Source organism: Lactuca virosa, chromosome 9, assembly GCF_052849685.1.
Source record: "Lactuca virosa cultivar CGN04683 chromosome 9, Lactuca_virosa_CGN04683_v6, whole genome shotgun sequence".
In the NCBI taxonomy this organism is placed as follows: domain Eukaryota; kingdom Viridiplantae; phylum Streptophyta; class Magnoliopsida; order Asterales; family Asteraceae; genus Lactuca; species Lactuca virosa.
The window spans coordinates 10,568,632-10,581,825 of record NC_136434.1 but is presented as its reverse complement, the minus strand read 5'-3'; the positions used below and the strand labels follow the sequence as shown (position 1 = coordinate 10,581,825).

The 13,194-nt window shown below is 35.6% G+C and overlaps 1 protein-coding gene across 1 annotated transcript; it reads left to right on the top strand.

The window, feature by feature from the left end:
* Nucleotides 1-6,551: 6,551 nt before the first annotated feature.
* LOC145138926 (early nodulin-like protein 21) lies at nucleotides 6,552-7,351 on the top strand. The gene is made up of 2 exons (XM_079072923.1): nucleotides 6,552-6,802; nucleotides 6,936-7,351. The coding sequence occupies exons 1-2, from the start codon at nucleotides 6,604-6,606 to the stop codon at nucleotides 7,349-7,351; spliced, it is 615 nt and encodes a 204-aa protein (XP_078929049.1). The 5' UTR covers nucleotides 6,552-6,603.
* The last annotated feature ends 5,843 nt before the right edge of the window (nucleotides 7,352-13,194 follow it).

Here is a 13,194-nt window from a genome sequence, read left to right as displayed (position 1 = left end):
TCCTTAGAGTTTTTATATTTTGAAACATCTTTATTTAAAGATATTTTAATAAAACGAGACAATTTCCGCAAAATATTTTATTATATTGGGATTTTCCGCAAACAAAAGTACTATGATTTTAAAACGTAAAGAAAAGTTTTTTTTGTTTTGAAAAATAGGGGATGTCACAGATTGATCTAAAAGTTTTTTAATAAGTATTTTTAATGTTTGAACTTATGGACGTCAAATTCATGATTTATGTATGTATATATGTAGTATGTATGTGTGTATAGGAAAATTGGAAAAATATGAAAATTATAGAAACCGGTTGACCCGACGGTCGAACTAGTTAAACTGAAAACCGATCATCATACCGGTTCAACTAAAAAAATGTTTTTAAAATATTGCTTCCATCTCTCTTATATCATTATCGTTATATAATATATAATTCTAACATAACTAATTAGTTTGAAAGTTATGAATAAATTAAAAATCATGAACATCAACAATTTTAGATATCGATCCAAAAACATGTAAAATAAGTTTCAAAAATAATGAACAAGTTAAAAATTTTAAAATTTATATAGATTTTCCAACTTATTAAAAAAAATTGGAATTCTAAACTATTTTTTCAGAAAAGTAATTTTTAAACTTACTTTTTGATCAAGAAAAAACAATTATATAAGACGATATGTTTTAGGGGTTGTTGAGGTTAATACCTCAAAAATAAAAAACATAACTTGTAAAACTTGTTATAATAAATTGAATAGTGTAAAACTTGGTGGGATGTCAAGTCCACCAAGCAAATTACACCATTTGTTTGCAAATAAAACGTAATATAATGGTAAAAAGGGGTATCGATCATCGGGAAAATGGTTGTATTCAATCACTAATGCAATCCAATAGAACTAGTGTAAATAAACTAACTACAATTAAACTAGAAGGGGGGGGGGTGTTGTGATTGCTTGAAAACTAAAAGACTTGAATAACTAAAAAAAGTTTTCAATTAAGCAAGATGATGAGATGCTCAAATATTAGAGAGAATTGGTTAACCAAGGCAATTCAACACAATGAACATTTGTGTGTTTATCATTAGGATTCAACATGAAACTTATCATTCATCCCAAATTGGTTATAGCAATCATGAAGCATGATATGCCAAGATTCCTCATAGGTAGTATGGAGGTTGGGGAAGCCCACAACACACCTTCTTAATCAAAATCAAAGATCCAATTGAAGCAATTGAACCCACGAAGTTGATTAGCCTTAAGAATGAAGGAATCCCCAAATCCTAGAGGATGTCAATGCTTACACATGCATAAAGAAGTTGTGATTCATAAGCCAGAGATGATTTCTACCATCATAAAGCCCTTGTCTAAATAAATTCAATGATTCAATGCTAAACCAAAGAAATAAACCAACAATTGCTTATTCAAGTACCAAGCTCATGATCAAAGCATTAAACAAGCATAGGAAATATGAACTAGAATCATAGATATAAGATAAATGATAAATAAACATGAATCCTTCAAAAACCCACAAACATTCAAAGGTTTTAGCCAAGGCTAACCAAAATAGAGAGTTTAGCCACTCATGGAAATAGAATAACAATCACAAAAGTCTAATTGCATAAAGAAACTACCAATAACTTGAAAAGATGAAAAAAAATTAGTCTTAAGCTCCAAAATCGCCTTCTTTTGGTCTCCAATGGTGTAAAATCGAAGTGATAGCTGATAGATCCAATCCCCCAAGGTAATGGCAAGCCAAATGACCAAAATGCCCAAAACTGGGCAGTTGCGCGGGTACCCGTACGACGGAGATTCCACCTGCGCAAGTGCTGCTGGAATGTTATTGGCTCATTTTTCCTCCACTAATCATCCCACTACCAAAGATTCTCTTGGTCCCCTCCATATTCCACATGATTCAAATTAACCAATCATCTTTTAGCTTCAAATATGGATGCTCCAAGCCCAAAATAACAATCCATGATCCATCTTCACAACCCCACTTCATCCAAGTCTTTAGCCTTTTTAAGCCAAAATCTCCTTTAATGGATCCGCAAAGCCCAATAATGCCTCAGAAGTCCACAAAGTTCATTTCCAAGCTAATCCATAACCGCAACAAGATCCAAAACCCTGCAAAATACCTCTTGCAACATAAAAAGTCCCTGGTATGATCCATAATAAAGAAAATAAATAAAATACAATGCAATAATGATAAAAAGAGCTAAAATACTAAAATAAACCAATAAAAATAAGGAAATAAAATAAGCTATCAAATATACAAATAGAAGGTTTTCCCGCACGATGTATGGGATGGAAGGTATTCCTTTAGGGGTTGTTGAGGTTAATACCTCAAAAATCAAAATGATAACTTGTAAAACTTGTTATAATAAATGAAATAGTGTAATATATAAATATAAGGTTTTCCCGTACGATGTTCGGGATGGAAGGTATTCCTTTTACCCATATAGCAACTTACTTGCATTTATGGGTTGTCTATGTTAACGATTCTACTATTATCTTGGTGACCACTTTGCCTTTACTTCCTCTATTTTCATCCGAAAGCATAAGTCAATCCTATTACATGTGAAAAGAACCATTTTGCCATTGTCTTTTCCATTTCCTTCATCCCCTTGATATTCATCAAAATCCTTTTGTCATACCAAATTAGCAATCATCTTTCTAGAATGTAATACCAAAAGCAAATTTTGAACCATAAAAATGGTTCAGATCCATAGAAGCAATATGCAGATGCAGTTATAAAAGTGTTGCATACACAGTTGATTCTGGATGACAGTGAAGGGACAGTGTTGTATGCATAGGGTGGTAGGCAAATGGAAGTAGAATGTTATAAGTTTAGCAACTCACCTATCCATCATTCTTAGTCTAATTAACTCATCATAATATTGTTCATGTTCTTCATCAAAACTGCAACCCATTAAATGTTGTAAGTCACAATAATTAAACAAACACAATCAAAAAATTAAGATACCTATGTAGAACAAATGTGAGACTTGGTTACTATTCCTTGGCATCGTTCATTATTTAAATTATAATAAGAATGCAACATCATACTTTTCATGAGCTATATTTTTCATTATATGTCATGAAGATCAAGTTTTCATATTCCAACAAAGATTTGTCTTCGGAATTATGAAAATAAAATGCAACGACTCTAACAATAAAAATATGTGCAGTTACTTATATGCAGATTTATACGCCACTGCTTTATGGGCAGCTTTTAAAACACCATCAAACAGTGGGAACTTTATCACCACTTCAATCCCTTTCAGTTGTGGTCATGATTGACCATTAGAATGCAATTATGTATGACTTTACCTAACACTTAGTTGAATGTTTTAGGTTACATATATTCTTTCGGAGAAGAAAACCAAAAAGACATATATGTTCTTGCAAGCACGAGTGTTTATAGAGTGGCCCGCCCAAGTTGTTGCATTATAGGTGCTGAAAGGAAAATGCAGCAGAAGCTGTAACTCCTATCAGATCTCCACCTTCTTCAAGGGGTAATCATGTCATTAGCAAATCTATGGAGTTTGTGGTTAGTTACACTTTGATATTGTATTTTATATGAAACTGTAAATGAAAAGAGTATCAAGAATCATGTTTTTATATAATTAACATCATTTTATTCAAGTTGGTTGTGAAATTGAAATAGGTACTTAGCTTTTTATAACGAGTTAATTAAGAAATGAAAGGTATTTCCAGGTTTTTCATTCTTGTACAAGAACAATGAAATGTGATGTTTAATTTGTATGAGAATATGATTCATATATAATGAAAAATCTAGTATTTTTCTTTGTTCTATTTCTCTATATATTGGCTAAGGTGTCCTTTATTTTGATGACAAAGATAACCTTTAATTGAAATACTCACATAGTTCATTGTGGACATATCCTAAAGGATTATGGTGCAAGCAATAGGGTTATGTTTGATATGGTGGAATGGAATCACAAAGGAATGACATCAACATGTAGTGGAATGGATCATTACATTCCATTTCCATGTTCGGTCAACACAAAGGAATGGAATGAGTCATTCAAACATACTTTCTCATGTACAATAAAACTAAATAAAAATCAAATTGATAAATAACTATACTTTAAGTCACAAAGTAAGTAGAAATAAACTAATAACATATGTGTTCTCCTAATGGTATTTTTGGAATATGGTTGCTTTTATTGACGAGAAACAGACATCAAGAATCCTAACAAATGAATACCAATAGATTATAGTTTGTAAGATCATAAAAGGTTTATAATATACAGAAGAACATGCCAGGTACATGATTCCTTTGTTAGAAAATCAATGATCTTGACTTTTTCTAGGAGGTCAAAACTTAAACCATGCTTCAAACATCAATCTTATCAACAATATCTTTTTCTATCGCTTCATCACATAACTCAAAGGGTTAAATCCAATTTCCCTTCATGATAATTCATATTTTTAATTTTTATGAAATCAACAAACTCGTCTGCTAAATAAACCGACCTGGATAACATTTGCAGGTCTAAAACTGACGACATGTCGTCTTCTAGGGTTGAAGAACACCTAGATGACATAGACAACACACCATAATCTGCAGAGAGTAAGCCAAACATGTCGACTACAACAATTCACATGTCGGGTTCCTTAGTCCATTGCTCCAGCTTATCCCCAACTTCGCCTATGGCTTCCATTCGTTTGCCTGAAAACGTCTTTAAAACACTAAAAAAAGCTAGGGGTGAAATGAGACAACGAAACGGAAAATCAAGGATTCACACTTAGAAGCATACGAACATTTTCCGAAGGTTTTTCAAGAAGATGAGAATTTGATGAATTATGGTTCAAAATAGAACAATTGGCGTCTTCCAGATACAGAGAACACATGTGGTTTGAAGAGAGCAACAAAACATATTAGCTAAACAGGAAGCCACGACTTGAAACCATGCGGTAATGGAGCCGGCTCCAAACCGAACACTGTTCATAAACCCCTATGTGATTTAATATGTATATTAATTTTAAAATTTTAATGACATATGTATCCAAAGAAAATTTAAATGATTATATAAATACACTAAGGGACCAATTTCAAACATTAATCATATTTTGAATGCATATAGGGTTTTGAATTGCTTTATTTAAACAATTATTTTAATATTACAATGATGTGTTTATTATTTTTATTCTTGTCAAATTTATTCACATTAACTTTTTTTTAAAGAACTAATGGAAATTTGACAAAATTAGTAAATTGATCTTTACAGATTTAAATTTATATCAAAAGATAATTTGGTTTCAACTTGTTATCAAGTATGTTTGACAATATTAATTAGAAGCTAGAAGCTAATAGGTGAAAATTGAAAGTTATAGCTTTATTAATACAAAAATATTTTGTAAAAACTATTGGTAGCTTTTAAATATATATCTTAAAACTTTATATTTAAATCAAAAGTTAAAAGCTTGGAAGGAAACTTTTTCTTTTTTTAAAGTTTATTTTCTTAAAAGCATTACCAAATAACTGTTCATTTAGGCACCTCTAATTTTAGCATAAAATATTAAAGTCCTAAGATTATTGTATATCAAACTATTATGATCACGTTCGTAACAATGCAAACATATTTTAACTTGGACCTTGAATTTGTTTATTACAACAAATTTACATGAATAATGTGAAAGATTTCCAATAACTAAGTGAAAGTTTATTTAGAAATGAAATGTTCTCATTGGTTCACATTCACATGAATATTATGTCATGTTATCATATGGAAAAGAGCACAACATAACGTACACTTGACAACTCATATTTGTTTGCCTAATTACGTCATCACTCTTCCCCCTCACGTTATTTTGTATGTGTTGCAAATATAATTATGTTATAGCATAGCATTTTTTAAATGCAAACTTGGTTTCTTTTTTGAATTCTTTTGAAACACAGATAAATAGATTTTGTGGAAACTGCTAGATATAGCTACAATATAATTAGCTCTTGATGGTAAATATATGATTGCTTAATTATGTGTAACCAAGTGATATCTATGTTAGCAACGGTGTCCGTCTACCCAAGTGGTTGAGGGTTCAATTTGTAACGATTTGGAATAGTAATTCGATGTAAAAGTAGATTGGAAAATATATTTATATCGACCTTCTATAAAAACATCTATATAATCTATATTTATCTGGTTTTGATTTAAATACGCAATCCAAATACGTGGTGCTTAATAGTGTCTTGTCTCTTTTTTAGTATTACATGAATACATGTTTTCCATACAAAGTAGTATTTTATTAGAAAAACAAAATGTTCAATTAAAAATAAAAAAAATAATAAAAATTCTTAGAACAATGTGTCAAAGAAAACACCGGTTAAAGTTTTCATTTGAAAACAATCACATGAAAATGCAAGGATACGGTAAAACAGCTAAGAAAGGAATAAAACAAACAAAAAGAAAATATTATGCACATTACACATACGCACAAAAAATACCTCAAGAAATGCGAATAATGTGACGATATACTCGCATAAATTCTGGTCTTCACACTTGCTCCCAATCAATCTCACCATTCTCTCCAAAATCTTTTCATCTGATTTCTCTCTCGCAAACATAAACAAGTGAAATAAGAAACAATGGAGCTTTTCAATGAGAGATTAACGGCAATAAGAACGATGTTGTGTATGCTACTAATGATCCAATTAAGTCTTATGGCTCTAATGGTTAAAGGAGAGGTTTACAAGGTTGGTGATTCTACTGGTTGGGTGGCTAATACTAACTCCAATTACTCAAATTGGGCATCTTCTAAGATCTTTCGTGTTCATGACATTCTTAGTAAGTATTGCTTTGAGTCTATCGTTGTTTAACTATCACTTGTTAATTTCTTCATCTTTGTTTATTTTATTTGCTATATAACTGTGAAATTTTGTTGAAACTGTCGTTATTAACTTTTTTTGTGATGAAACAGTGTTTGAGTATAACGCAACCAACGACAATGTAATACGGGTGACCCATTCAGACTTCCGTTCGTGCAACACATCTGCTCCAATCAAAACGTTCAACTCAGGCAACGACTCATTCACAATCAAAGCACACGGCCATTACTACTTCACTTCTGGATTTCCTGGTCACTGTGTGACCGGTCAAAAGCTTGATGTTAGGGTTCTAAAATCATCTCATGTTGCCGCCACCCCACCACCAAAGCCAACCACAAGTCTAAGTCCTAGCCCAAACCCCTCTAACTCAACAATGTCACCCATGGAGTCAAAGGCAATGGCGCCTAGCCCGGTGGACAATGCCGTCGCATCACACGAGCCCAAGTGGTTGCTTATGAGCACTATTGGTGTGGCCATAAGTGGTTTTGTGGTTTTGGTTTGTAGTTAAGTTTAGTAATAAAATGCTATCTTGTAATAATTAAATGTAACCTTAACTAATCGGTTAGTATTTCATCCCTTTGGTTTTCTTAGTCCTAGTTATGTTTGATTATTTTTATCATTAAAGTACAGAGTCGCATAAATTATGTTTCATGGTAATGCTTAAGCATTTTGAAAATCCACAAGGTGAACATAGAAAACAAGCGACATTTTGGTACGTATGTAGTGGTGATGAGGAGTTCATACCTAGAAAATCCATCAATCTCTATTTGCATTTCATGAAGATGAAGCTCAAAGATGAACAAAAAATAAGAACATATATAAAAAACGATTTTATTTCATATAGGATGGACGATTTTGTTCCAACAAATTTTGGCTTTTTGTTGCAAACAATGAACAACAATAATAATAACGACATGGTTTAAGTAAGTCTCAAACATGATGTGGCATTTTTGACACATACAATGAAAATTGTGTGACAAGCCAATTAAGGATTGTATTTCCCGTAATCCATATCATTCCATTAACACAATATATATATATATATATATATATATATATATATATATATATATATATATATATATATATATATATATATATACCTATATGTGAAACCCCTTCTGAAAGATTAGACAGTTTATGTCGACGAGCAGCTTCCCACCGACCTCAAGCCTGCGTCGTTTGGTGGTAAGCTAGGCGCTTGCCTCCTTAATCACTCATCTTTCATCCGAAGTTATGCTACCTGATAGCCTGCTTAAAATCCCGTCAGCCCTATATCATCATATCGTCACACTTGGGTTCCGAAAACGGCGTCGTTCCGTGCTGCTTGCCTACTTGCTTCCGGTCATCCTGACCTCACGCTTCCACAGAAGAGTTCATGTTGGGTTTTCCTTCTTGGCGGAAGCGTTTTCCGCAAAGCTGCTTGCCACCTATTGATCCCCATTTCTCGCCACCTCTCCTTCATTGTGGCTGAGTCACCTTTTCCGATTTTCTCTTAATGGCACGCGGCTTACACATGGGTGAGACAGGAGTCTTCCCACCTGCCTACCTTTATAACATTCAGGCTTGTTGTGTTTTGGTTCGATCACCGGTGCAGCATTAACCACTTTTTTTTTATGTATATAGGTTTGTAATCGATTATGTGGAACTGGCGATCACGCTTTCAATTTTGAACGTAAATAACGAAGCCCACCTTCTGTTTTGATTTTCCAATTTGTTCATGATGTTCTATCGCTTCACGAAAGTAGAGATTGGAGATTCTTCAATTTATGTATGCTCTTTTCTCCAAATTCGTTGATATATGTCCATCATTTAGGATGGGGCTATCTATATTCAATTGCACTGAAAATAATTTCAACGGTTCTTCATGTCTATCATCAGGGTCAGCTGACGTCTCCACCGTCCCCTTTTGCTCCACCATGGCTATCATCAGGGTTAGTCCCCTTTGTCACCTCAAACCTTATTGACGAGGACAATTTCATCGATCTCCATCAAGATCTCCCCCAGGTGCTCTCGGATTTCAATTTCAATTTCATTTGCTTTTGATTTATTTTGTTTTCTGTTCTCTTGGTCTTCCATCTTTTCTTTTGGTCATCTCCTCTTTCAAATTCCTACTGTTCTCCATGAAATTGATTTACTCTGTTACCAATGCAGTCACTTTTGTTTCCTATAGAAACTCATATCAAAACTTGCAGAAATCCTAATATAATATCTCATATTCGAAACGGGTAACTAGATAGTTAGACTTACCAGGTATCTTGTGTTTCCTATTAAGACCAGATACTTCCACATATGATGTGATTCTAAAAAACATTTATGCAAAAAATTATTGGAGGAGGAACTTAGCGTTATGGATCAGATGACCAATTAAGCTTCTTATTATACTTAAATTACTATGGAGATTGTGATTGATTAGCTTTTTGCACTTGGTAAAGTTAACAAGTTGAAGTAGTTTGTACAAGGATGTCAATTGTGGTTTGTTGCTTCACCTACATAGAAGTAGAGGTATATACCATGGCCTTGTTCGGTCTTATTTAAACAAAATCATTGCTAAATTGATCAAGATCGTGATGATTTATCAAAATTACATGTTTTTGAGTTATATTTATCTTCTTTGGATGCACATAATTAATTGATTATGGTTCTGCATTAGCATTTTATAAGGTTGTGACACTTTAGTTTACTAGAACTTATTGTTAGTTAACTTGAACTCCTTACTCGAAGTTAATTTCGGTATCTTATATTCAATCCTTGATCTTTAGATAACCGTACTTACCTTAAATAGAAATCAAGTGAAAATATTATTTCTTTCCTTGGTTGTGTTTCTATGTTCTTTTTAAAATGCAATCTTTTACTAGATATTGTCAAGGAAAAAATACCCATTATAGCAACAGATAGCCTGATGATTTGGCTTGTGATGAGATTGTACAATTAAGCATGTTCACAAGATACAATTAAAAGTCAAAAGGCATCAGTAGAAAACTAATATCTACAAGGGGTATTCACTATTTACTATGTTTAGCAACAAAGAAATTACAAAATTTTTAACAAGAGATACATAATTTAAGAGGAATTAAAAAAATTATGGAAGAAATTTGAATTCAACTGATACGTTTACAAGAATGATGATTACTTTGCAACTAAAAGTTATGTATTGTTGTTTGCAGAATTTATAGGATCATTAATTGACTTCAATAGCTCCAATGGTAGTACTGCAGGATTAAGCTTCAAGCAACCCTTTGGAACATTAGAACCTCCTGCTTACCCTTGCTCCTTTATGTATACAACTCTTTTTCTTACCCTTTCCATTTGTTTCAGCATAGAGCTGGAGACAGATTCATAAGATTGGATTGCAAGTGTTCAGTAGATGGATGCCTTACAGTCGAATACAAATCACTTATTGCAAGCACTGAATAATACAACCAGCTTTGGGTTGTTTGCCACAGGTCGTTAAGTAAAAAGACTATAATTACAAATTACACATACTTAATTGAGTATTTTTTTTACATATTTTTGGCATGGATAATGACATAGTATGGTGTGTCAGCTTGCTGAGATGGAGAGGAATCAGAGGATTCATCTGCACACACTACAACAACTTGAAATTCAGGTGTCTAAGAAAACGGAAAAAAATGTCACTATCTCAAATGGTCCCCACACTACTCAGGTAAAGGAGGAAACAATCCTATTGCCGATTCTAGGGGTGTCCAAAATGGGGATGCGCAAATTGTCTCTTCACAGGTACATCTCGGTAATCTTTTGTATTTATATGTATACAAAGAGCCGTTTACATAAAATAATCTATTTCATTTTAAAGTGAAAATCTACCTACTGTTCAAGTTGTTCTCAGTCAATACACATGATGACAGTTTTCTTTTCACATGGATAGCTTGCAGCATCAAGGGTTACCCCAAAATATGATCTCACATCTTGTTCACTTTCACTCTCATGTTGGCCATTTTCCTTCTTTTCCCACTTGCCATAATCAACGGGTACGATGCATTATTTTGTGTGGCTTGGGGTGAGTGCGGATGTGGGTGTTTGTTTGGATGTGAGGGTGAGGTATGGGGAGTAAGCGTGGATGCAGAGATTGGGGTATGGTCGTATGGGCAAGGATGGGCTTCGACTGGAGGTGAGGATATCGGGTTTTATGTCAATTTTGGCAACAAAAAAAGGCTTTTTGGTTTCTCATCCAGCTATGTGGTGAGTTACTGCAACTTATTTATGGTATTGTCAATATTTCAGCTTATTATTTCTGAGTATTATTTTCATCGCTTTCAATATTCTTGACAAAATGTAACGACCCAATTTTCAAGCCCGAAAAATTTCATTTTTAATTAAACACTTTGCAAAACATTTGAAAATAAACAACATTTGATCATATCATTTCTTAAAACATGTTACGTGTCTGAAATTCCAACATACAAAACAACCATAATGTCAGAGTACAAAATTCCAGAATAGCTCATGATGCGGAAAACGATGTGTGTGTATGATGTGCCGCTACCGCGCCAGCTCCTTCCCCTTCGATGAAGAGGTACCTGAAAACAAACTTGTAAACTGTAAGCACAAAGCTTAGTGAGTTCCCCCATAATGCCACATACCATACAATCATATAATGAACAGCTAGGGGATACGGGCCTCGCCCACACCCATGGAGATACGGGCCTCGCCCACACTCCGTTAGCTGGGAGATACAGGCCTCGCCCACACTCCACTGTCTGGGAGGTACGGGCCTCGACCACACTCCACTGTCTGGGAGGTACGGGCCTCGACCACACTCCACTGTCTGGGAGATACGGGCCTCGCCCACACTCCACTGTCTGGGAGATACGGGCCTCGCCCACACTCCACTGTCTGGGAGATACGGGCCTCGCCCACACTCAGCCAATAACCATAGCATACAAGTATCACACAGACAACGAGTATAAACAACTCTATCGTACAAGCATATATCATAACCAAACTCAACTATGAGATACGGGCTCTGCCCACACTCCAATACTAACGTATCATCTATACGGGCCGGCCTTGGTGCCGTAGACCCGTTCCTACTGGAAGGAAACTCACCTTGAGAAGTAGCTACTGAAAGTCTGCTTGCTAGACGTCTGACTGCTGCCCCGGTAATCCTCCGGCTATAAATCCATAAACATAGATTAGCCACTCATAAATACCCTTAGGTCAAAGACTGGCCTACCCCTGGCCCAAGGTTAACTCCTTGGTCAAAGTCAACTTCTAGTTGACTGGACTCGCCGAGTCCTGGCACAGACTCGCCGAGTCCCTTTCCCACCATTCCAGTACTACTCATCGGGTCCCTTTTCCCACTCACTGAGTCACCCTAACTCGCTACTTGGGACGGTTAGACTGACTCGCGATCCGACTCGCCGAGTCCGCGAACGACTCGCTGAGTCCCTACGAGCAGACCCCCCTGCTCGCCTCTAAATCCTTATCTGAGCATCTATCTTGAGGATTTGGGTTTCCGGGACTATTACTACACGTTAAATTGCTAATTCCACGTGCAGTTACGAAGGGTTGGACCTTCTTCACTTAAACCCTTCTTATCCTAGTAACAGTTCAGATGACTCGCCGAGTTTGAAGAACAACTCGCCGAGTACCAGGCAATCTTCATGGGGCTCGCCGAGTTGTTCATCCAACTCGTCGAGTACCAGGCAATCGTCATAGGACTCGCCGAGTTGTTAATCCAACTCGTCGAGTCTAAGGCCATCTTCATGGAACTCGCCGAGTGCACTTTGGCACTCGTCGAGTCCCTTTGACCCTCCTCACATGCAGGCTAAATCCGAGACATGCAACGGTTCCAAACCATAAATCTAAGCTCCTAGGGCATAAACACATGGAGTTTGGGGGGGGGGGGGGTTCTAGGGCTTGCAAACCACATATTAGGGACAAAAAGGGAATCTATTGTACTAAAGATCAAGGTAGGAACCTTCTTACCTGAATAGGAGCTTCTCCCTGAGTAGATTTCGGATCTACTTCTCTTCCTTGCACCCTCCAACCTCCTCCTTCTTCCTCTAAGCTCCAAACTTCCTTCACAAGGCCAAAATCATTCACAAGAACACTATGGGGGCTAGGTGTCGCTTTACAGCTCTCTGGGAGTGTTAGGGACGAGAGAGAGACTGAGTTAGAGTGACTAAATGGGGTGCAACACCCGGATTTGAGTTTTATGTCCAAACAGGGCCTACTCGCCGAGTCCAGGACCCGACTCGGCGAGTCCATGACTTAGACTCTGCGCCTCATCCCGCTCCTACTCGGCGAGTCGATCCTTTGACTCGCCGAGTCCAAGGCAAAAATGCAAAATGCTCAAGGAATTAAATAAAAGAATACGTACCAAGA

Bases quoted from the DNA above. Each gene is read 5' to 3' on its own strand.
- LOC145138926 (XM_079072923.1), top strand. From the start codon at position 6,604: ATGGAGCTTTTCAATGAGAGATTAACGGCAATAAGAACGATGTTGTGT. The intron at 6,803-6,935 runs GTAAGTATTGCT...GTGATGAAACAG, and splicing joins TCGTGTTCATGACATTCTTA to TGTTTGAGTATAACGCAACC.